At 39.5% G+C, this 25814-nt stretch overlaps 2 protein-coding genes and 1 non-coding gene across 3 annotated transcripts in view; 2 read left to right on the top strand and 1 right to left on the bottom strand.

The window, feature by feature from the left end:
* MAP3K2 (mitogen-activated protein kinase kinase kinase 2) overlaps window positions 1-25814 on the top strand; it is a 98015-nt gene that overhangs the window by 62211 nt on the left and 9990 nt on the right. Inside the window, exons 6-16 of the mRNA XM_030916897.1 lie at window positions 1392-1505; window positions 1888-1975; window positions 5455-5585; window positions 6472-6551; window positions 8030-8097; window positions 8276-8368; window positions 10220-10426; window positions 14108-14256; window positions 14659-14790; window positions 19257-19386; window positions 25467-25644. Of these exons, the coding sequence (XP_030772757.1) occupies window positions 1392-1505; window positions 1888-1975; window positions 5455-5585; window positions 6472-6551; window positions 8030-8097; window positions 8276-8368; window positions 10220-10426; window positions 14108-14256; window positions 14659-14790; window positions 19257-19386; window positions 25467-25644 (1370 nt within the window). The remainder of the gene's footprint in view (window positions 1-1391; window positions 1506-1887; window positions 1976-5454; window positions 5586-6471; window positions 6552-8029; window positions 8098-8275; window positions 8369-10219; window positions 10427-14107; window positions 14257-14658; window positions 14791-19256; window positions 19387-25466; window positions 25645-25814) is intronic.
* LOC104662429 (glutathione S-transferase Mu 2-like) lies at window positions 15278-16355 on the top strand. The gene has a single exon (XM_010363451.2). It carries the CDS (start codon window positions 15561-15563, stop codon window positions 15903-15905), a length of 345 nt encoding a protein of 114 aa, XP_010361753.2. The 5' UTR covers window positions 15278-15560; the 3' UTR covers window positions 15906-16355.
* Window positions 17126-17232, bottom strand: LOC115893442. Its single transcript, XR_004053439.1, has one exon. It is a non-coding gene; the product is annotated as a U6 spliceosomal RNA (small nuclear RNA).

Below are 25814 nucleotides of genomic sequence, written 5' to 3'. Positions count from 1 at the left end.
TGGCTGGGCACGGTGGCTCACACCTGTAATCCCAGCACTTGAGAAGGCCCAGGTGGGCAGATCATTTGAGGTCAGGAGTTTGAGACCAGCCTGGCCAACATGGTGAAACCCTGTCTCCACTAAAAATACAAAAATTAGCCACACGTGGTGGTGCATGCCTGTAAACCCAGCTACTGGGGAGGCTGAGGCTGGAGAATCACTTGAACCCAGGAGTCAGGTTGCAGTGAGCTGAGATTGCCACTGTACTCCAGCCTGAGTGACAGTGAGACTCCATCTCAAAACAAAAAATCAAAAACCTCAAGGACTTTTTTCATAAAGAAGTCTGCAGAATGAACATACACCATACCAGCTAGTGGGTTGGGTTCAGATTGAGCACTGTGATATTTATTAAACAGCATTTACCAGGTTGTCTGCTCTTTGCTCATTGCTGGTATAGGGTGTCCTTGTCCTCAAAGAATTTGTACTGTAGAGACTCCAAATTAACTCAGCCTTGCATTTGAATGGCTCGTGTATTGTGCTAAGTAGAGCAGGTTAACTAGTGCAGAATATGTTCACTTGGTTTTATTCTGTTCCTCTTTCAATGAAATGGAGCATACTTTGACGTTCTTGACAGAGTCTTCTTAAGTTACTAAATTGGCTTTTTTTTAAAAAAAAAGGTATTTTTACTTTCTTAAATTGTATGAATTATGCTTTTTCTCATAGACCTCTTAGGTGCTTTTGTCCTCTATAACATCTGCTGCATGAGAAGACTAATGAAAGCAGATTCCACATTGAGGGTTTACTATGGAATAGTTAACTCATTAGCTTATTTGCTTTAGTGTATAGTGGTCAGGTCACCAGGCTCAGAGAGAAGAACTCTAGGTGGGCTGTAGATTGCAGATATGTTACTAGCGGTACCCCTCCATGGCAGCTGTCCTCCATGGCAGGTACTCAGGATGTTGGTATGTTGAAGAGCACACCAGCTGAGAGTACAAATTTGTGGTTACTATTGAAAAAAGAACTGAGTTTCATCTATACAGAAAAAAGTAGTACCTTTATTTCATATGGTCTTTGTCTGTACTCCTTCATGCTTTTTGGGGGTGAACATACTGTAACTTAAATTTAGCAACATTATGGAAATATCCTAGAAAATTAATCTTTAAATGTTATTTTCTAAAATAATGTAATGATTAATAAAGACAAATTTAAAAACATCTGTGTTCATTCTAAGATTTTAGTGGTGGTAGAATGAGGAGGGCAAAACAATCTACACGTACACATTCAGACTTTCATCATAGGAATCAAATCACAGAGCAAGGCATTTGGACATTTGTAATTCCTTAGTAGTGGAGATGCTCGTGGAAGACTTGACCTAGTGAGATAGCTGCATGATTCCTTATGTTTGTTTTTAGTTGGTAATTCCATTAACTACTCAAGATGACTTGGACAAAGCTGTGGAACTGCTGGATCGTAGTATTCATATGAAGAGCCTCAAGATATTACTTGTAATAAATGGAAGTACACAGGTATGACTTGGGATATTTTTTTCAGTAAGAATTATAGGACTTAGGCTTGTAAAAGTTAATATATGAAACATAATTATATTCTGTAATCATTGCAATATTTTCATTATGATTAAATGTAAACTTACATCCTTTAATTACTATACTTTAATATCCTTGCTCCTCAAAACCACAGTCATAGTTATACATAACTATAATATGTTGTACATATGAAACTAATAGAAACTGACAACTTAGAAAGAATTATGTTAGAATTAAAATTTCAAAGAGAGGATTTAATTAGGCTCACAAACTATATAAAATGGTTTGTACTTGGTAGGGGAGAGGATTCTGTTTAAAGCCCCAAGGAGGAAGAACAGCATTAACTGTCTTTTCTCCTTTGTAGGCTACTAATTTAGAACCATTGCCATCACTAGAAGATTTGGATAATACAGTATTTGGAGCAGAGAGGAAAAAACGGCTTTCTATAATCGGTAAGAAAGCTGGTGTCTGAATTACGAAATGAATAATTTCTTCTCCATCCTTTAACGTAGTGCAGCACCTAAACATATTCCTGATACCTAATATCCTATTTCTCTACTTCCTGTAATTTAAGTTAAATACATTATTTATTTGACGTCCCTTGGAAATTCAAGTTTACAGGATTAGTAATCTCCAATTTAAATTCTTTGTTTATATATTCAGGGTATTTTAATGTCAACAAATACAAATAAAACTTTAAAGAGGTTTTAGGCTGGGTGCGGTAGCTCATGCCTGTAATCCCAGCACTTTGGGAGGCCAAGGCAGGCAGATCACAAGGTCAAGAAATCGAGACCATCCTGGCCAACATGGTGAAACCCCATCTCTACTAAAATTGCAAAAATGAGCTGGGCATGGTGGCACATGCCTGTAGACCCAGCTACTCAGGAGGCTGAGGCAAGAGGATTGCTTGAACCGGGGAGGTGGAGGTTGCAGTGAGCTGAGATTGTGCCACTGCACTCCAGCCTGGTGACAAAGCGAGATGTCATCTCAAAAAAAAAAATAAATAAATAAATAAAAGTTTTCATTGTACAAATAGAATGGAGGAAAAAAATTAAAGGAAGTAATTATAATATATTAAAATTAATAGACTGTAAATTCACAAGTCTTTCTCTAGGGTTTTAGTGATTGCCAAGAATGCTGTCAAAGATACTAAGAATTTTTATATTATGCTTTATTACTACTTTATTAGTATTTGTTTTCATTTGCCATTAATTTATTGTTATAATTAAGATTATGATATAAAGAAATAAAGATTTTGCATGCTTTTTTTAAGGCGGCTTTATTCTTGCAACATGAGTTGGACACAGGTACTCTGAACTCCCCATTCTGTCTGTTCTGCAATTTGTATAAAACATTGATAATCTACATTTTTATTTGATAAAAGCATTACATTGTTTCAAAAAACCGCTGGTATAAATGTTCTTACAGAGAGGACAGTGAGTATGGCCATTAAAGATAGCATGAAAACATGTATGGGGGGCGGATTTAAAAGAGAAAAGTTAAAGAGGAGGAAAAACAGATGAATAGGAGGACGCAGGAGAGTGGGTCAAAATAAATGTGGTTGGGAATCTGAAAGAGATTGGTAACAGAAGAGGATTGCTGATAATCAAAGAAAAAATTGAATTGGCATGTGAACTACCGAAAAAATAGACATTATTCGTGTTCTCTTTTGGTTCCCAGAAGAAGCTATTTTATGACCATTTTCTTCTAAGTGTCTGTCTTACAAAAGTCCTACTTTGGGTTTCGGGAATGCAGAAATGCGAGCAGCAGAGGTGATACACAGGCAAAATACAAATGGCTTGTCCTTTTCGTTCAGATGTATTTCGATACAGTTTTAAAATTTGGTGAAAGAACATTTGAAATACCCAAATTCAAATTCCAGCTCTCTGATGAACCTGAGACCAGTAAATGTGTTTTCTTCTTTAAGTCATGGGATTGTTGTAGCATTAAATTTAGAGAACACTTGTACATTTTACTTTTCAAACTAGAAAGCTCATTGTACATTTGTACATTTTGTACATTGTACAAAGCTCAGATGTTCATTGTACATTTCTTTCTTTATCCCCATTTCTTTTTTTTTTTTTTTTTTGAGACGGAGTCTTGCTCTGTCGCCCAGGCTGGAGTGCAGTGGCCGGATCTCAGCTCACTGCAAGCTCCGCCTCCCGGGTTTACGCCATTCTCCTGCCTCAGCCTCTCGAGTAGCTGGGACTACAGGCGCCCGCCACCTCGCCCGGCTAGTTTTTTGTATTTTGAGTAGAGACGGGGTTTCACCGTGTTAGCCAGGATGGTCTTGATCTCCTGACCTCGTGATCCGCCCGTCTCGGCCTCCCAAAGTGCTGGGATTACAGGCTTGAGCCACCGCGCCCGGCCTTATCCCCATTTCTTAATCACATTATGGTACTTGTCTTTTTATTTAAAAATTGCTAATTCACTTTATTTTATTTCATTTTTTGAGATGAGAGTCTCACTCTGTCACCCAGGCTGGGGTGCAGTGGCGCAATCTCAGCTCACTGCAACCTCTGCCTCCTGGTTTCAAGTGATTCTCCTGCCTCAGCCTCCCGAATAACTAAGATTACAGTCACCTGCCACCATGCCTGGCTAATTTTTATATTTTTAGTAGAGATGGAGTTTCAGCTTTTTGGCCAGGCTAGTCTCGAACTCCTGACCTCATGTGATCCGCCCACCTAGGCCTCCCAAAGTGCTGGGATTACAGGCGTGAGCCACGGTGCCCAGCTCTAATTCACTTTAGTTGCATTAGACAGAGCAAGCTAAATGCACTAATTAAATTGACATTTTAAATATATTTTGAATTAAAATTACACTGAATACCTCAATCTTATTCTAATAAATATTCTTGACGTCAGTGCTAGCATAAGAAGAAACTGGAAATCGTTAAGTATAGAATTAGTAGTCTTTTATTGGCACTGCTTTAAACTTTGAATGGCTTTGCTAGATATGACCATTAATTATTTTTCTTATATGTTAGCAGTTATTTTCTTTAATTGTTTTTATAAAAGGGAGATAGAGGAAAAACTCCTTTAGGTTAGGAGTGTATGCTGATAAACAGGTCTCAACCAAGAGTGCATTGGCATATGCATTACTGTGAAAAATGGGTTGTCAAATAGGGAGACAAAATTTTCATAGCCTTTTTTTTTTTTTTTTTTTTTTAGTTCTGTCTCCTTTTAGTAATTGACTATATTGATCTTTTGTAAGCACGGGGATATGGAAGGAATAAAAATATTACGGACCAATATTACTGTGGCTACAGTTGTTATGAAGCCTAAATCAATCCTGACTCAAATTGAGCTCCTAATCATTTTACAGACAAGTGTAGACAGTACTCTCTTTTATGCACATGTCTTGGTAATCATTTTGCTCTCTTCTTTCTCCCTGTCTCACTAACAAATGCTTGCATATACTCACAATGACTCCTTTACATAAAGCTGAAATCTTTTTTGCTTTAAATTGGACCAGAACTTAAATGCTCACATAACTTCCCCATATCTTATAGTTTAATTTCAAAAAACTATGAGGAAAGGTGAGACACTGTACCAATAAATATAGCATCATTTCCACAGAACCAAGTAAAATAAAGTGGGTTATTGTCTTATAAGAAATGTGATTACTTAAACTGTCTTAATACCAGAAATCTATGTTGTATTATCATCCCATTAGCAGTCAGAATACGATACTACCTAGTGAGTATAAATGTAATATTATGGTGAGGTTAATAATTATGATAGGGTGGGAATCTACAAAGGTTATAAAACCATTTGAAGTTTTACAAATGAATGTTCTGACAAGTTTTAATAAAAACTGAATTTTCTTTTGCTGAAAGTATTATTGACATAATTCAGAAATATAGCCTATTTAAAACAAAACTTGATTCCCTTGCCTATAATTATAAATTACGTTATTTTTCTTCCTTGAGGTCCTACTAGTAGAGATAGAAGTTCTCCTCCCCCAGGATACATTCCAGATGAATTACACCAGGTTGCCCGAAATGGGTCATTCACTAGTATCAACAGTGAAGGAGAGTTCATTCCAGAGAGCATGGACCAAGTAAGCAAAAGTTTGATTTTTTAAATTTAATTTAAAGAGATGTTGTCAGGGTCAGTGTGATTTGGCAGGTAACTGGGTATGTGTGTGTGTGTGTGTGTGTGTGTGTGTGTGTATGTTATCTCTTCTCTAATTGCATATCTTAACTGAACAAAATAGAAAAAATATAGGAAAATGCCCGTTAATTTACTTGTGCCTGTGTAAAGAAAGCTGGAATACAGCTGTTTTTTTATTGCTCAGTAAGTGAATGAATGAGTGAATGATAATGCATTTGCTTTGTAATCCGGGAATTAACAGCCAGATTGTTTTTTTTTAAACATTTGAAAGATAGAATGAAACTACAAATATTTAACTTCATGAAACTGAGGTTTGTGAACTTTCTGAAACAGTTTTATAGTATTAAAATGTTTTCATGGAGTTGCTATTATTCCCTTAACATTGCATTGCATTATATGTTCACACTATTATAGTAGTTCACATTTTCTAATGTAACAGTCATAGTGTCATTAGTCTCAGTTTGGGTGGGGCCATTGTTCAGTTTTCAGTAAGCAAAATAGTGTGAAATGTTGTAGCTTTTAATTATTTAGTCAATAGTCTATAGAGAAAGAATATTTTTCTCTTAGGAAATTTTGAAGTCGTGGCTTGCTTACAAGGGACATTTGAAAATGAGTAACTCTGGAGAGTGACCACTATTGAGTATGGAATTATTCTAAAATTGTGGTGAGTGAGGGTTGCACAGCTCTCAGTATTCTAAAAGCCTTGACTTGTGTACTTTAAATGGGTGAATTTTATGTTACATGAAGTATGTCTCATTAAGGAAGGTTTTTTTTAATAAGCAACTTTTGGTTATATCAAATTGAATCATGGTGGAACTCCTTTTTTTTCCTAGATGCTGGATCCATTATCTTTAAGCAGCCCTGAAAATTCTGGCTCAGGAAGTTGTCCATCACTTGATAGTCCTTTGGATGGGTAATATTTATCGTAGTTTTTGGATGATTTGTTTATTTGAGACAGAGTTTTGCTGTCACCCAGGCTGGAGTGCAGTGGCGTGAATGCAGCTTACTGCAGCCTTGACCTGGGCTCTATCAGTCCTCCCACCTCCGACCCCTGAGGAGCTAGGACCAAAGGCATTTGCTATTAATACCACATCTGGCTAAGTTATTGGTATTATTTGTAGAGATGGGGGTTTCACTTTGTTACCCAGGCTGATCTCGAACTCCTCCTGGGCTCAAGCAAACCTCCTGCCTTGGCCTCCTAAAGCGCTGGGATTACACACATGAACCACCATGCTCAGTTTATAGTAGTTTTTCTTTTTTAATAGATACGGGTAAATATTCATACAGATAGCATGTTGAATTATCAGTAACTTTTTTGTGCTACATTCAGAGGAATATAATTGGTACTTGTATATAATGATGGGAGATTAATTTTTGCACAGTGTGGATAAATCCCTTTACCTCATGGAATTCAGTATCTTTATTAGTTAAAATGATACCTGATTATAATAGTTTGAGTATTTCCTGCATGTCAAAATTGTGTGTTTGAAGGCAAATCAAATTTAGAATTTATGTGCATTTACTTTTAAAACTGTGTTTGTGAAAGTGCTATCAACTTTTACATTAATATGTTTGGTTTTGGAGATTTCCTAAGTTATTTCACCTGTTCAGGATTATGTTCATTCTGGCACCAGATTAGAAATAATTTAAATTATTGGTAATTGTAGCCCACTGTGCCACGTTGGTACGTGTAGGCAAACATTTAAGTACTTTTGTGAAAAAGCTGTTCAGGAATATGAGCAGGATGAAGTTGCAAAATGTGAATTTTTTGTTACAAGTGCTCCCCCTTCTGGTCTCAGTAGGACAGTATTCTTGGTAATCCTCTCTGGAATTGCTTTATGAAAGCAAATTCTGAAAAAATAACTAATACTGTGTGGGAATGCACATTTAAGTTTCTTTTGTCCATGTATATGAAATTTCTGTATGTGTCAATGTCTACCTCAAGGTGGACATTTAAGAAATTCACGGAAGTAGTAACGAGAAAGCTATATATTTGAGTACTCACCATTTGCAAACAACTATCCTGGACACCTTACTTGTATACACTTGATTGGTTGGAAATTATCTTTTTTGTTGATGCAGAAGGGTGATTTGCCAAGGTTACATAGTTAAGTGGCAGAGCTTGGATTGAAACACAGTGCTTAGAAACACGTATGATTCCAAAATACATTATTCTTCCACTGTACTGTAAGGTTAATTTTTGAAGCCAGGCTCTTTGCCTACATGTACCAAGTGAGTGTAGTTTTTCTGTTTTAGTTATGCTGACCTTTCAAAGTGAGCTCCTTTGCACACACCCACACAGAGAGGCACAGATACAGATATTGCTTAAAGATTTTTTTTAATGTCTTACGTACTTTCTGTAAACTTAATGTGACATTTTTTTCTTTATAGAGAGAGCTATCCAAAATCACGAATGCCTAGGGCACAGAGCTACCCAGACAATCATCAGGAATTTTCAGGTTAGACTTTATAAATTCTAAATGTTTAAATGTTTATGTCATTGGATAATGTTTTGGCTGGGAAGGAGAGGGGAGATTTTTGAAAAGTCAAATAAAAATTTATAAATGTGCTTTTCATCATTAGAAATATTTAACTATTTTTTAAAATAAAAGATAACCATCTTATATGTCTTAACAGACTATGATAACCCTATCTTTGAGAAATTTGGAAAAGGAGGAACATATCCAAGAAGGTATCATGTTTCATATCATCATCAAGAGTATAATGATGGTAAGTTTCTAGCAATTAGACCACAAGAACAGTTAAAAATCTCAACAACAAAAATAAATACAAAAAAAAAATTTTTAACCTCATATTTGTATAATACCGTTAGAAAAATATGAGGAAATTGTGTTATAACAAAAATATAATGGGCATTTTGGCTTTATGTCAACTTATAAGACTTGGCTGTACCTTAAAGAAAAGGAATACTTTTTTGTTTTAAGAGACAAAGTTTTGCTGCCCAGGCAGGAGTGCTGCGGCATGATCTTAGCCCAGTGTAACTTCAAATTCCTAGGCTCAAGTGATCTTCCTGCCTTGGCTTCCTGAGTTCAGATGTGTGCCATTACAGGCATTTGCCATCACACCCAGCTAATTAAAAAAATTTTTTTGTGCAGACAGTGTCCCACCATGTTGCCCAGGCTGGTCTTGAAGTCTTGGGCTCAAGCAGTCCTCCTGCCTCAGCCTCCCAAAGTGCTGGGATTACAGGTGTAAGCCACTGCACCTGGCCAAAATGGAGTAATTTTCTTTTTTTTTTTCCCCCCTAGACAGAGTCTCACTCTGTCACCCAGGCTGGAGTGCAGTGACATGATCTCTGCTCACTGCACCCTCCACCTCCTGGGTTCAAGTGATTCTCCTGCCTCAGCCTCCCAAGTAGCTGGGATTATAGGTGCCTGCCACCATGCCTGGCTAATTTTTTTTTTTTTTTTTTTGAGGTGGAGTCTTGCTCTTTCTCCCAGGCCAGAGTGCAGTGGCACGGTCTCAGCTCACTGCAGCCTCTGCCTCCTGGGTTGAAGGGATTCTCCTGCCTCAGCCTCCCAAGTAGCTGGGATTACAGGTGCCTGCCACCACACCTGGCTAATTTTTGTATTTTTAGTCTAGACGGGGTTTTGCCACGTTGGCCAGGCTGGTCTCAAAACTCCTGATCTCCAGTGATTCACCCGCCTCGGCCTCCAAGAGTGCTAGGATTACAGGCGTGAGCCACTGTGCCTGGCCTAATTTTTGTATTTTTAGTAGAGATGGGGTTTCACCATGTTGCCCAGACTGGTCTCAAACTCCTGGGCTCAAGTGATCTGCCTGCCTTTGCCTCCCAAATTGCTGGAATTACAGGCATGAGCCACTGCACCCATCCAAAAGAAGTAATTTTTAAATGATATTAGAAAATTACTCCTTGATGATGAGATTGATACTTACATCATCCCTTTAAGAAAAAAAATTACTTGCCAGGTGCGGTGGCTCATGCCTGTAATCCCAGCACTTTGGGAGGCCGAGGTAGGTGGATCACCTGAGGTGAGGAGTTCGAGACCAGCCTGGCCAACATGATGAAACCCCGTCTCTACTGAAAATATGAAAAATTAGCTGGGCATGGTGGTGGGCGCCTGTAATCCCAGCTACTTGGGAGGCTGAGACAGGAGAATCACTGGAACCTGGGAGGTGGAGGTTGCAGTGAGCCAAGATTGTACCACTGCACTCCAGCCTGGGCAACAAGAGTGAAACTCCGTCTCAAAAAGAAAAGAAAAAAATTACTACCTATGAACTTTTGAATCTTTGTTTTAGATTTTAAAATCATTATTGGAAATGAGAGTAAATTTTTTTTCTCCTTTTTATCCAGAAGCAAGGAGGTTCCTTTTTATGATTTGTGTGTGTATGTGTGTGTGAGGACACTCATACATGTTTTATCATAAGAGATTATTTGAATTCATATTCAGATTCTGTTTATTTTTTCCCACCCAATCATTGGTATTTCAGTTTCTTAGCCTAGTTACAGGACAAATTTCTATTCTCTACATTACAAATTTTAAATACTTTAAAAGTACAACATATTAACAAAAGGTATAAGGTCATTCTCTTTTCATTTTGTAGGTCGTAAAACTTTTCCAAGAGCTAGAAGGACCCAGGGGACCAGCTTCCGGTCTCCTGTGAGTTTCAGTCCTACTGATCACTCCTTAAGCACCAGTAGTGGAAGCAGTATCTTTACCCCAGAGTATGATGATAGTCGAATAAGAAGAAGGGGAAGTGACATAGACAATCCTACTTTGACCGTAATGGACATCAGCCCACCCAGCCGTTGTAAGTAATAGAACTTGGCATAGTGAAATGTAGAGCAGAACCTTTGCAGAATTGTATAGTATTAAAAGGAATAAATCCTAAGTGAGTTTTTGGGGTCAGATGAACTACTCAAAAAAGGTAATAATGGTGTTTCTAAAGGTAGTTGGAATGTCAGGTATAAGCATGGTATCACTGCTAATTACTTTAGATAATTCTGTTCTTCACTTGTATTAGGAAAACTATTACCAACTAGTCATTTTTTATCCATTTATTTCACATACCCTTGTTGAATGCCTGCCACTGAGATTTCAAACATAATCTCTTAAAACATAATCTAATGGGGTAGATGATATATGGAGAAATAATTGTATAGCATTTATATGTGAGTAGAAATCACCAGCTGAGGAGATAATGTGTAATGTGCAAGAGGCCATAACATCATCTAAAAATGGTGAATAGTTCAATTTTTGGCTGATGTGGGGGTATCTTACTTGAAATAGTGGGAATAGGCCTACAGTGGTAACTCAGGCCAGATTGCAAAGCATTTAGACCTTATTATGTAAGCAGTGCATACAAAGATTCATGCTCAAAGATGTTTATTGCAGCACTATTTACATACTCTGAATTCCTTTTTTCTGCTAGTGTGTCATAGTTTACTTTTATATCCATATTGACCCCATGCTATATTGCTGTTATTTTTGCTTTAGACAGCTATCTTTTGAAGTGATTAAAAATAAGAGAAAAATGTCTTTTATATATATTTTCAGTATATTCATTTTTATAGATCTTTGTATAGATCCAAAATCTATGTAAACAAAGACAGATCCAAGATATATTGGGTATCAAATTCCTTCTGCCTAAAAAACTGCATTTTAACCTTTCTTGTAAAATAGACTTGCTGGTAGTAAGTTCATTCAGCTTTTGTTCGTTTGAAAAAAGTCTTTATTTCTCCTTCATTTTTGCGACAGGATCTCACTCTGTTACTCAGGCCGTGGTGCAATCTTAACTCATTGCAACCTCTGCCTCCTGGGCTCAAGCAATTCTCCCACCTCAGACTCTCAAGTATCTGGCACTACAGGCATGCACCACCATGCCCAGATAATTTTTGTATTTTTGTGGAGACAGGGTTTTGCTGTGTTGCCCAGGCTGGTCTTGAACTCTTGGGCTTAAGCTGATCCACCTGCCAAAACCTCCCAAAGTGCTGGGATTACAGTGTGAGCCACTGCACCTGGCCTTTCTAGCACTTTAAAGCTATTGTCCCATTGTCTTCTGGCTTATATACTTCCTGAAGAGAAATCTGCTATAATTCTTATCTTTGTTCCTCCATATGTAATATGCTTTCTTCCCCCGCAGCTGTCCCAGCTGCTTTCAAGATTTTGTCTTTGATTTTCTACAGTGTGAATTTGATGTGTCTAGGTGTACTTGTGTAGGGTTCCCAGCTGGTGTTCTTTCAGTTTATTGTATTTATAGTTTGTGAAAAGTTCTCAGTTGTTACCTCTCCAAGTATTTTTTCTGTCTCATTCTTCCTTTTTCTTTTGGGATTCCTATTACCTGTACACTAGACTATTTGATACTGTCTCATACCTCTGTTTTTTTCTCCCTCTCCCACACACACACACACTCTCTCTCTCTTCCTCCCCGCCCCCTCTCTCTGGCCCCATTGATGTATTTTCAGGTTCACTGATTCTTTCCTCAGCCTTGTTGCATCTATTTATGATCCTGTTGAAGGAATTCTTAATTTCTGTCATTGTTCTTTATTTCATGCATTTTCATGTGACTCATTCCTGTAGTTTCCATTGCTCTGTTCACCATCTGTTCATGCATGTTGTCTACCTTTTCCATTAGAACCTTTAACATGTTAGTCATAGTTATTTTAAATTTCCCGTCTGAACCTTCTGAGTCTGGTTGTATTAATTGCTTTCTCTCTTGATTTTCTTTGGAAGGGTTGCTTTTTTGTGTCATCATTTTACAGTGAATGCCAGATATCATATATAGGATAAAGAGGAGGTGAATAGAATGTAATGCCTGGAAATAGGGACAGCTCTTCTTCTGCTAGGCCATAACTATGAGAAACTGAGTCAGTCAGTCTAGTCAGGAGTTGAGCTGGGTTTGGATTTTGTTGTTGCCGTGGTCCCTGTGCACCACTGACTTTAAATTCTTCCAGTTACCTTGTACTGGTTTCCTAAAGGGATTTTCTCAGTAGTCCTGCTCCATCAGCCTTTTTTTTTTTTTTGAGATGGAGTTGCCCAGGTTGGAGTGCAGTGGCGCGATACTGGCTCACTGCAACCTCCCCCTCCCGGGTTCAAGCGATTCTCCTGCATCAGCCTCCCGAGTAGCTGCAATTACAGGTGTCCGCCACCATACCTGGCAATTTTTTTTTTTTTTTTGGTAGAGATGGGGTTTCGCCACATTGGCCAGGTTGGTCTTGAACTCCTGACCTAGGTAATCCGCCCGCCTTGGCTTCCCAAAGTGCTGGGATTACAGGTGTGGGTCACTGTACCCAGCCTTGACCTTCCTTTTGTGTCTACTTCTCAGAGAGAGAGGATCTCTCTATGGCCTTGTGCTCTCAGTAGTGGATTGCTGCTACTTGCAAGCCTAGGATGGGGAGGCAGAATAGAGGGTTCTGTGTTGTCCTGTCTAGCTTCAGTCTTAGGCAGGCTTTATCTCCTCCGTTCTCAGAGATGGGCTTACCCATCTTCCAGGAGTAGGAGTGCTCTAATGGTCAGGGTCACAGAAGGTTTCCAGCTTCTCTCTCAGGGGTAGGGTTTGTTTGTTTGTTTGTTTTCTTTCTTTCTCATTCCCCTAGTCTCAGTAGGTCTTTACCTGTAACGCAGGGGTGACAGGGTTTTCTGCTTTCTCCAGCAGCTGAAGGCTCTTGTTTCTTAGGGGAGAAGGGTTTGGAAGGGCTTTCTGCGTTTCCCACAACAGTGGGCCATTCCCCTTCTCCAGGCCTTGACTACCGAGAGAGGCTTTCCCTGGTGTCTCCTGCCCCTGTGAGTGCATGGTAGAGGTCCACAGAAAAGACTTTGAGCAGGTGTGAGCTCACCTGTGTCTGGATCTCCCAAGGGTTCAATACTCTCGTGCCAGCCCACATTTGTTTAAAATGGAGGTGAATTCTTCCCTGCTTGTGTGGGTCTTTCTCTGTGCTTTGCCATAAGTGAGTCAGTGCTTCTGTTCTGTCTCTCCTTGGAGGTGCCACTTTTTCCTTCGATTTCAGGTTAGTTGGTTGCCCTGCAATCTTAGTTTTTTGATATGTGTTCAATAAAAGTTAAATTTTGTAGATTACCCAGATTTCTCTTGTTTGTATGGGATTGATACTTTTTCCAACTTTCTACATTGTAGGTGGAGGCTGAAAAACTAAGTACAAATATTACTGCAGTGAAGATTAGAAATGGTGCATCTTACAGTCTTTGGCATCTTAGATTGAGTGAAAGAAAGATGCTGTCACATGTGTAATTAGGAAAACAATTTCAGAAAAAAATGACTCTTGGGATATGAATCTTTTTTTGGTTTAGGATTTGTAGAAAATTGATGAAAGAGAAAATTTTGAAAGACGGTACCTATGTGAATTTGGATAATCATAATTTTCCCTTATATCCAAGCACATTCAATGGAGGATGTCACTAATGCAGTATGTTCATTTAGTTATTAACCATTTGTGTGCTGTTTGATACTTCACTTTAAGAAAGTGTTCTTTTTCAGCACCTCGGGCTCCAACCAACTGGAGATTGGGCAAACTGCTTGGCCAAGGAGCCTTTGGAAGGGTCTACCTCTGTTATGATGTTGATACAGGAAGAGAATTGGCTGTTAAGCAAGTTCAGTTTGATCCTGATAGTCCTGAGACCAGCAAGGTAAAAATCATTGCACACATTTACTTTGTCACATTATAAGAAATGTTAATTATTATTATTTTTTTAACATTAAGCCCCTTCCATTCTAAACAAGAAGCATTTTTACAAAAAAGTGCAGTTTTCTTTAGTATAAATTATTTGTAAAACAGATTAGATATGTTTATCTGCTTTTTAACTATGTATTTTTCTTTTTTAGTACCTCACTTATAATCTTAATCTGATTCAGTGTTGCTTTAGCATATCATTAAGGACCGTTTAAAAAGTTATTGGTTAGAGACTTTCAGATATTTGTTACTGGGAACTAAAATTTTCAGAATGAAATCACCTTGATGGTCCATGAAGTTAGAATTTTTTGCTTTTACTGACATTGTTGAAGACTTAACAATGAATTCTCTCTTTCAGGAAGTAAACGCACTTGAATGTGAAATTCAGTTGCTGAAAAACTTGCTGCATGAGCGAATTGTTCAGTATTATGGCTGTTTGAGGGATCCCCAGGAAAAAACACTTTCCATATTTATGGAATATATGCCAGGGGTAAGTTAGTACATCTTTTTGAAAATGCACATTCCATTTAAAATTATAGTTAATAAAAGAAAGACAAAAGAACGTAGATTATGAAATGTTAACCCTAGTTAAGGACATTTTGAAAGAGTTTTAAATTAGAGTTGGGTTATATTTTCTGTCCTCTTCATCTGTCTTTGTATTTTTTAACTCATTAATGCTAAAGTATTCTAAAGTAGGTTACAGACATTTTAGCAGTCTATCTTGAGATTTCCTTAAGTGCCCTAAAATGCCCATTATAGCTGATATATTCACACCAAGTTCCAGTCTAGGATGATACATTACATTTAATTGTTATGCTCCTTAATTATCTCTCTCTTTTTAAACAATTTTTTATAATTCTTAAAAAGAAAGAGAGACAAGGTCTCACTCTGCTACCTAGGCTGGTTTCAAACTCAGTGATTCTTCTGCCTTGGCCTCCCAAAGTGCTAGGATTACTATCTAGAGCAGTCAGTTTGTACATGATACAGATTTGACAAAGAGAGGAGGATAGCCTGTTAAGAGTCTTCGCTCTCAAAGTCTGAGCCCCGCCCGCCGAAGCCTGTCTGCAGAATCCGTAGCAACCAGCACCATGCCCATGACACTGGGGGTACTGGAACATCCGCGGGCTGCCCTACTTGATTGATGGGACTCACAAGATCACCCAGAGCAACGCCATCCTGCGCTACATTGCCCGCAAGCACAACCTGTGTGGGGAGACCGAAAAGGAGAAGATTTGGGAAGACATTTTGGAGAACCAGCTTATGGACAACCGCATGCAGCTGGCCAGACTCTGCTATGACCCAGATTTTGAGAAACTGAAGCCAGAATACCTGGAGGGACTCCCTGAAATGCTGAAGCTCTACTCACAGTTTCTGGGGAAGCAGCCATGGTTTCTTGGGGACAAGATCACCTTTGTGGATTTCATCGCTTATGATGTCCTTGAGAGAAACCAAGTATTTGAGCCCAGCTGCCTGGACGCCTTCCCAAACCTGAAGGACTTCATCTCCCGATTTGAGGGCTTGGAGAAGATCTCTGCCTACATGAAGTCCAGCCGCTTCCTCCCAAGACCTGTGTTCACAAAGATGGCTGTCTGGGGCAACAAGTAATGCCTTGAAGGCCAGGAGGTGGGAGTGAGGAGCCCATACTCAGCCCTCTGCCCAGGCTGTGGAGCGCACTGGACTCTGCATCCCAGAACCTGCCTCCCCATTCCTTTCTCCTGTTTATTCCCATCTTTACCCCCAAGACTTTATTGTCCCCTCTTCACTTCCCCTAAACTCCTGTCCCATGCAGGCGCTTTAAAGCCTCAGTTACCCACTTTCCTTCATGAACGTCCCCCTCCCAGCATTACCCTTCACTGCACTAAAGCCAGCCTGACCTTCCTTCCTGTTAGTGGTTGTGTCTGCTTTGAGGGGCCTGCCTAGCCCCTGGCCTGTGGAGCTCAGCCCCGAGCTGTTCCTGTGCTGCATGAAAGAGCAGCATTGTCTGGTTTACAGGCCCTGCTCCTGTAACATGACCCCTGCCTTAGGCCTTCCTGATCAAAGTAAAGCCTCAGCCACGTTTGCTGGGTGTCTTCTCTTATTTGCTCCTGGCCATCTACCCAGACTGTCTGTCTGTCACTGCCTCTTCCAAGGGACTGGCTGGTGATCCTGGTGGTGGCCGGGTTCTAACGGAGTCTGCTGGGCATAGTAAGGCACTTGCAATTCTTGCTCCCATTTCTGACAGACTCAGAGCAGGAAGCTCCCTGAGGCTCTGTGGAAAGGATGTCTCTTTCTGGGCCTGGATCTCCCATTCATTCATCCAGCCTTACTGAGTGCTTTCCATAATTACGCAGAGCTTGTGTCTCATTGAATAGGACCCCAAGGGGGTGGAATCTCCATCAGAGAGAACCAGGGTCCCTTTTACTTTCTCCACTATATGACTGCATCACTTCTGTTAGGTCTCCAGGACCCAGTCTCTATTGTTTTTCTCAGATGGCTTCCAGGTACCCTCTCCAGGCTTGCTCCACAGCTGTCATCAGGACGTTCTCTCTGGGTTTACTTCCTCTCTTTCCTGGGTACCTGTGAGAGAAATGTCTTTAGTCCTTGCACAACTGAAAGTGTCTTTACATGCTTACTGAATACTCTGGCTGATGTTTTAGTCTGTTCTTACGCTGCTAATAAAGACCTACCCGAGACTGGGTAATTGAAAAAAAAAAAAAAAAAAAAAAGAGTCTTCGCTCTCAGGATCTGGAAGAACTTGCAAAAAAAAAACCCAAAAAACTCTCATGGATTTCTCTAATTGCATTCTTGTGGATTTTGTTTTTTTGTTTTAAATTTTTTATATTTTTAGTTATATGGAATGCTTCACAAATTTCCATGTCATCCTTGCACAGGGGCTGTGCTAATCTTCTCTGTATCATTCTAATTTTAGTATATGTGCTGCCGAAATGAGCATGTGGATTTTAATTTGTTCTTTTATCCCTTTATTTATTATAAACTCCAAGTTAGATCTAAGGTCTAAATTAGATTCACATTCAACCTTTTTTTTATTTGATACATCATAGATGAAGCTATGCATCCTATCAGGAGCCAGTTTCTGGTTATTCTGGTTATTCCACTGTAGCAATGCAAAGACCAACCATTAGATGAGGGTGATTGACATATTGATTCCTGCACTGTAAAGTTTTGTTTTTTCCTGCAGACCAGAAAGTAATATGAGCTATAGCAGTGGCACATATGAATAGCCCGTTCCTTTTCAACCGTCCACCTAATGTTTTTAGCACTGATTGATGGTCATCACTAGAGTCTGTAATTTCATTAGGAGTTATAAAATGTGATTTGTGACATCTCCATTATGTATATTTTATTTTTTAATAGAGTACATCTAGTATTAATGATTTTCAAGGTGGTGATTGATATGTTTACTCATTTAAAAATACATGTATTTCCATAATTTTTATTTTATTTATTTATTTTTGAGATGGAGTTTCGCTCTTGTTGCCCAGGCTGGGCAATGGCATGATCTCAGCTCACTGCAACCTCCGCCTCCCGGTTCAAGCAATTCTCCTGCCTCAGCCTCCCGTGTAGCTGGGATTACAGGTGCACACCAGCACACCCAGCTAATTTTTGTATTTTTAATAGAGACAGGGTTTCACCATGTTGGCCAGGCTGGTCTCAAAGTGCTGACCTCAGGTGATGCACCCGCCTCAGCCTCCCAAAGTGCTGGGATTATAGGCATGAGCCACTGCTCCCGGCCATAATTTTTATTTTTTGAGATGGAGTCTCGCTTTGTTTCCTGGGCTGGAGTGTAGTGGTGCGATCTCGGCTCACTTTAACCTCTGCCTCCCGAATTAAATCATTTCTCCGGCCTCAGCCTTCTGAGTAGCTGGGTTACAGGCACCCACCACCACGCCCAGCTAATTTTTTGTATTTTTAGTAGAGACGGGGTTTCACCCTGTTGGCCAGGCTGGTGTTGAACTCCTGACCTCAAGTGATCCACCCGCCTCAGCCTCCCAAAGTGATGGGATTACAAGCATGAGTCACCATGCCCGGCCGATACCTGTGTAATTTTTGTATTTTTAGTAAAGATGGGGTTTCACCCTGTTGGCCAGGCTGGTCTTGAACTCCTGACCTCAGGTGATCTGCCTTCCTCAGCCTCCCAAAGTGCTGGGATTATAGGCGTAAGCCACTGTGCCTGGCCTCTTCTGTATAATACTACAGGTAGAGACACAGTAGACTGAACAAACAAGCCATGCTGAACTGTAGGTGTCAGTAGTTGGCTGGGCACCCTTGCTCCTTTCCATATGTGTGGTTTACAAGTTTGGGTCCACAGAATTGCAAAATGCTCTCCCTCCAAGGATGGCTCATAAACAGTGGAAAGGACAAATGGTTAAATTTGTAAAATCCAAGGATTTACTTTCATATGACAGAGTACACCGTTTACCAAAATTCAAGGAAAGGCAGAAACATTCGGATGTATTTTCCTGTCAAAAAAGAGATTTGTCCCTCAGGAAGCATTTTATTTCTGTCTTTTAAAGGGATTATTAATCAAACTTGTACATGGAATCACTAGGGAAGCTTTTTCAAAATTCAAATACCTGTTCCTCACTTCAGACTGATTCAGCTTTCTCAGAGATGGCACCTTATCCTGCCCTAAAAAACACTTGAGAAAATCTGAAGTTCTCCTTCTGTGTATGTTCTCATGTTTCGAACTTGAGTGTTGAGTTTTTTCTTATATAAAGAAAAAACTTTAAAATCTCATATATGTTCTTTCTAGTTATACCCATTCCGTTTCCTGAGAAAATCAGCAGATGTCAATAAAATACTTTAAAAACAGAATAAGAACACAATAAATAAAATTCAAGTAGGACATGCTTAGACGAGTGAGATGAGAATTCCTGCCCTCTTTACCAATAAAGATTTAATAGCAGTTTTCATTTCAAACCATATATAGTAGTTTTTGTTGTTGTTTTCTCCTAGGGTTCAATTAAGGACCAATTAAAAGCATATGGCGCTCTTACCGAGAATGTGACTAGGAAATACACCCGTCAGATTCTGGAGGGTGTCCATTATTTGCATAGTAATATGATTGTCCATAGAGATATCAAAGGTAAGTGATGAGGTATTTTCTATTTTAAATAGACAGTTCTTTGTGAATGTGAATGAAACAAATGATGTGGATAAGACATTTAACATTAATTCATCTATCTCTGAAACAGGGAAACAGTTCTCTTGCTTTCTTGTGAACTGCATCAGTGTTTTATCACACCAGTCCTGTCTCCCCAAATGGGTAGCTCTACTGTGGGGGCTCACAGAATCAGTAAAGTTTAAGAGACCATACAAGTGAGATCATGTTTCATACATATTGCATAGGCATTAGGATAGGTTGGCCAAGAGTAGGAACCCTGCTGCTGGGTGGCCTGATTCAGATTCGGGCTTTATCCACACTGTGTGACCTTGGACAAGTTACTCAGTCTCTCAGTTCCTCTTTCTTAAATGATGGAGATAATAGTATCCAGCTCATAAGATTCTCTAAAGGAGTAAATGAGTTAATGCATGCAATATGCTTAAAGTAGTGCCTGATACCTAAAAAGCTCTTAAAAGTTAGCTCTGATGACATACTTTATCTTGAGATCAAATTTGAGCGCGGAGGAATGGATTTCACTAGCTAGGGAAAGAATGAAGAGAGGGGGAGAAAAGAACCCCCAACTGAGCTCTAATGAACTCCAACTATGTCAAACTGACATTAAAACTAAAAAACTCAGCCGTTTTCAGGGATAAAGGATGTAGGTAGATGCGTGAAGTCACACAAAAGCAAGTGGTGGGGATAAGTACAATTTAAAAATGCTTCAAAATCTATACTACAAAACATACCTGGAAATTTGGTCCTGTAAAGGTAGGTTGTAGCCCCAAATTTAGACATCACTTTATAAATCGATCAATAAAAATAAAAATAATGAATAGCAGCATGATGGTGCATAACTGTAGTCCCAGCTACCTGGGAGGCTGAGGCAAGCGGATCGCTTGAACCCAGGAGTTCAAGTCCAGCCTAATGTAGCAAGATCCCATTTGTTAATAAACAGTAATGTGCCACATAATGATGTTTCCACGTCATTATGGACCAGATATACAACAGTGGCTATACCATATAGACTAGGTGTGTAGTAGGCTATACCATTTAGGTTTGTGTAAAAACACTCTATGATGTTTGCATAATGACAAAATTGCCTAACAATGCATTTTTCAGAATGCATCCCTATCATTAAGCAATGCATTACTGTAAATATGTATGTGTACACGTTTGTATTTGCGTGTATAAAGATACTATTCATTGATCTTGCTGGGGACTCTTTTGAGCTCCCAGGCTTTCACTTCCCCTTTGAGGTGTGGCACATCCTAATTATGGCCATATTCAGACCAATGAGAACATTCCTAACCAGTTCTGGTGATGGAGTCGAATGCAGAATGCCTAAGCCAGATCACATATGCTAGAATGGGACTTAGAGTAAGTCTGAAAAGATGGGGACATTGCTCATGATCTACACATCTTAGGCAGACCTCAGTCGTTAAGTATGAAACCTGATAGCTTAAAGAACCTCATAGAGAAGTTACTCAGTTAGGAATAATGTGCATTCAAGCCAGCTTCTCGTTAGCCTCACAATGAGGCAAGGCAAAAGAGCTGACGGAGCTACCCGCTGAGTGGATCTTCTTCAAACTTGGCCAGAAGTGAGGAGCCATCCTGGTCAAATGAGGAGGTTGGAAGTAAGCTGATTTTAAAGCGTAGGGCAAATATATTGATAAGAGAATAAATGTAAAATATAAAATCGGATGTGCAATATGATCTTAAGTTTGTAAAATTCAAGTATGACCTAGAAGGAAGATTTCCATATGATTGATGGTGGTTATCATCAAGTGGCAGGATGAGTGATGGTCTTTTTTTTTTTATTAGATGGAGTGCAGTGGTTGTTGCCCAGGGCTGGAGTGCAATGGTGCGATCTCGGCTTACTGCAACCTCCGCCCTCACCCCGGGTTCAAGCGATTCTCTTGCCTCAGCCTCGCTAGTAGCTGGGATTACCGGCATGTGCCATCACACCCGGCTCATTTTGTATTTTTAGTAGAGATGGGGTTTCTCCATGTTGGTCAGGCTGGTCTCAAACTCACGACCTCAGGTGATCCGCCCGCCTTGGCCTCCCAAAGTGCTGGGATGACAGGTGTGAGCCACCGCTCCCCGCCTTTGTTTGTTTTTTTGTTTTGAGTCAGGGTCTCCCTCTGCCACCCAGGCTAGAGTGAAGTGGTGCTATCGTGGCTCACTGAAGCTTCAGCCTCTTGAGTTCAAGCCAGTCCTCTCACCTCAGCCTCCCGAGTAGCTGAGACTACAGGCACACACCACCATGCCCAGTTAATAAGAATTTTTTCTTTTTTTTTTTTTTTTTTGTAGAGATAGGGTATTGCTATGTTGCCAGGCTCCTATATACTTTTTCTGTATTTCTCAAATTTCCATAAGCAACTTTTAAATCGTAAGAGAAAAGGAAGATGATTGGTTTTCAGTTTAGACCCATGAAGTCATAATGAAACCTAGGATGAAAATGAATTGATTATGTTGCTAGGGAACCAATTCACTATTTCAAAAACTAGTTGCTCTCTTCTGCCTTTGTTTTTGTTCTGTTTGTATTACAAACTAGACTACTGAAGACCAAATAATGGATGAAAGGAAACTTATCTTCATAGAAATATTTTGGCTAAGAAGCGAAGAAAGAATAATGAACAGATATTGGCATTAAACAGTAATAGCTGCTGATATCACTTAAATAGAGATTGTCTAGAATACAACATTATCTATCTAGTTTTGTTCCTCAGTTCCCCAGAAATTGAACCTGAATCTGATCAAGCCTCCAAATTCGGTTACGGAATTATGTAATATACATATAGGACAGATGAGCGTGTTAAAATGATTCTTTGGGATGCAGTCAGCAAAATCTAGACCATGAGAAAGCTATAGGCAGACAACTTAGTTTCTTCATAAGTTGCAAAGAAAAAAGAAAAGGAGATTGGAGGGAACTTTGGGAAAGACTTAGAAGATTTATCAGTGACTCCCAATATATGGACTTCATTTGGATTCTGGTTTTTTTAATGTAACAAATTGAATACCGACTATATATTTGATAATATTAAGAAGTTATTGTTCATCCTCTTGGGTGTGATAAGAGTCCTTATCTTTGAAAGATATGTACTGAACCATTTGTTTATCATGACATCTTGAATATGCTTCAAATCCTAGAGAGGGGAGGAGGAGTGGTTGGCAAGTATGGCTGGGGCAGGGTTGTCCAGATGGATGTTGAGGCTGGGTGGTGGCTGAGCATGCTGCTCTACCTTTGTGTATGTCTGAAAAGTCTCCTTAATAACTTACTTTTGACACATCCAAAATAAGTTTTTAGAAACTTATGCTGGAGCCTGGCTACCCATTTTCTCTTCAGCCCTTCTTCTGGGTAAGCATTGGCTCAACATTGGTGATTCCTCCCCAGAGACAGCTTCCCCTGTCTGTGACCTGCATTGGACTGTTCCTTCCCCAATCAGAGCCCTGCTTGTAGCCAGTAAAAAATGGGCTTTGTTGTCCTTCCACTGGTTAAGTATTCTAGAGATGGTGGCTTTTTTGACAGTCTTTCTTAAAGTATTGGATGGTAGGAAATGTTAGACAGTGCTCTTTTAGAAGATCACTAATGTCATGGCGTGTTTACACTTAAGGTGTGTAGAGAATGAACTCTGGACTGTCCTCTGGAGAGAGGCTTTAGGGAACCATCATTGACTAGACTGAGGAATTTGCTGGGAGAACAGAAAGACAGGTACAGAAGCCCCACGATAGGGGTGGGGTCTCTTTATCCTCTCCAGTCGATAAGGTAGCTTTTCTCCACTATTCACTCTCCTTAGAGATCATTTTTTCAGAAAAGGGTAAGAGAACCAAGAAAATGAATCTCTTTGTAATATGAAATATGGTTAAGGTTATGGAAGACTTAAAAATAAGAAATGAAGTAAAATTTTAAAATTAAAATAATTAAAATTAGATAATAAAATAAATGGCTTATTTAAGAATAGGTAAAGAAAAAGTTAAAAATGAGAAGGTCCAAAGTAACGAAGGTTATGTGGAGAAAAATGAGAAGCGAAATGATTTATAAAAGACAGAAACTAGATTTATAATCCCAGAAAAAATACAGAGATTTTAAAATGATAAGAGTGAAAATAGAGAATAAAAAACAAATTAGCCTAGTGCCCATAGCTTGGTTTTTTGTTTTGTTTTGTTCTGGTTTTTTGTTTTTGTTTTTGTTTTTTTTGAGACAGAGTCTCACTTTATCACCCAGGCGGGAGTGCAGTGGCATGAACTCAGTTCACTGCAGCCTCAGCTCTCTGGGCTCAAGTGATCCTTCAGCTCAGCCCCCAGGTAGCTGGGACTACAGGCTCACACTATCATGCCCAGCTAATTTTTTTGTATTTTTTGTAGAGATGGGGTTTCACCACGTTGCTTAGGCTGACCTCGAATTCCTGAGCTCATGCGATCCACCCGCCTTTGCCTCCCAAAGTGCTAGGATTACATGTGTGTGCCACTGCACCTGGCCGATGATCTTGTTTTTTAATACTATTCTCCACTAAAAGGAACTAGGCCTCCTTGAGAAATGGCTGATTTTAGGACTGGTGCAGGAAATATACAAGATGAGCCTGGAGCATCTTCGAGTGCCAGAAAGCAAGAAAGTGCTCAAAAACAAAAGCAAGAATACAATGATGGGGGTATGGTAAAGGGACACAGAGCCAGTGGAAAGAAGCTCCAGTGGCTGAAACTGATAAATAGCAGGAGAATAAAGTAGTACTGGTTATAACCCAGTGTATAAAACAGATATCCATGTTCATAGTGATGTAAATGAATGATTCAATAAATATGTGGGAGAGGGGAGACAAATCTCTTCTGCAGCATAACTCCAAATAATTTATGTAGCTACTCAGCCTGGAGCATAACTCTTTACTCCTTAATTGTGGGCTGTGCATGGCAAATTTCTTCCAAAGTATGGAAAGGGTGGGGGACAATGACTTTACAGTGGAGAACCTGACAAACACTATCTCAAGCCAGGTGATCAAGGTCAGCATCAACAATGGTGTTGACAGTATGTGCCTTTAATAACATATGATGAGAATGGCAGTTTACCTGTGGTCTTCCCCCAAAAAACTTACAACCCCCATTATGAGAACATGGGACAAATCCTAATTGAGGGACATTCTACAAAAATGCCTCAGAAAAACACGTGTCATCAAAAACAAGGAAAATTTGAGAACGTATCCCCCCTAAGAGGAGCCTGAGGGGACATGATGACTAAGTATGGTGTGGGATCCTGGTTAGGATCCTGGATCCAGAAAAAGGGTATTAGGGAAAAACTGAGGAAATCTAAGCAAAGTATGAACTTGGTTAATAATATTTCAGTATTGGTTTATTAATTGTGGCAAATGTACCATGCTATTAGTAATAGAGAAACTGGGTGTGGGGTTATATGGGAACTCTCTATACTATCTTTGCAATAATTCTGTAAATCTGAAGCTATCTAAAAAGTTTATTATAAAAGCTAATGAAATTTTAAATGAAAAGCTCAAAGCCTATCAGACATTTAAAATATTAAAAATTGAGATGTAAAATTAATATAAAGCAAGATTCAATATTAAGAAAACTCTAAAATATAAGGTAACTAAATTTAAGTAATAGAGGGGGAAAATGCTTTTGATTATGAAGCACCCTAAGGAAGTTTCTGAGAAAAGGCTGGCTTCTCAGGGAAATAAGTTTCAGCCATGGGCTTCCTGCTTTATGACAGAGAAACTGGGGGCGTTCTTGGTCCTTCACTGAGCTTCATTCTTAGCCCTTTTCGCCTTTCTCGTCCTCATCACCCTCACCTCCAACCTGCACCAGTCCTTTTCAGTAGAAACGTCCTAGGTCCTAAACACACAGCTGACCTAAAAATGGAGTGTTCTTGCAGCAAATCCGTAATGAGCACCACCTGTGTGACTAGGATTATGCCAGCTACTGCCAGAAGATGAAAAGCAGCCTAACTTTGGGGACAAATAGAAGAGTCTATGAAGTAATTCTGTGCCATTGTTCTTTTATACTATATTCCAGACGGCCAATAAAATTAATGAAATGAGGCAATTTCTTGTTTTTAGGGGCAAATATCCTGAGAGATTCAACAGGCAATGTCAAACTAGGAGATTTTGGGGCCAGCAAACGGCTTCAGACCATCTGTCTCTCAGGGACAGGAATGAAGTCTGTCACGGGCACACCATACTGGATGAGCCCTGAAGTCATCAGTGGAGAAGGCTATGGAAGAAAAGCAGACATCTGGTAGGTTTTGATGTGAAGTTTGCTTGAAAACCATCTGCCGCCTTATGTATTTCCACCTGGGACTGAATTACTTAGGCAGATGTAAATGATCTTTTGTACTTCCAAAATAGGATGTAAGAATTGCAAAGATTAACACTGTATTAATTATGCCTTATTGAGGCTTATAATTG

This window comes from Rhinopithecus roxellana, chromosome 14 (assembly GCF_007565055.1).
Source record: "Rhinopithecus roxellana isolate Shanxi Qingling chromosome 14, ASM756505v1, whole genome shotgun sequence".
NCBI classification, from domain to species: domain Eukaryota; kingdom Metazoa; phylum Chordata; class Mammalia; order Primates; family Cercopithecidae; genus Rhinopithecus; species Rhinopithecus roxellana.
This window is presented reverse-complemented; position numbering and strand designations above follow the sequence as displayed.

What these genes read in the sequence shown, in the direction of transcription:
- LOC104662429 (XM_010363451.2), top strand. Translation starts at nt 15,561, where the DNA reads ATGGACAACCGCATGCAGCTGGCCAGACTCTGCTATGACCCAGATTTT.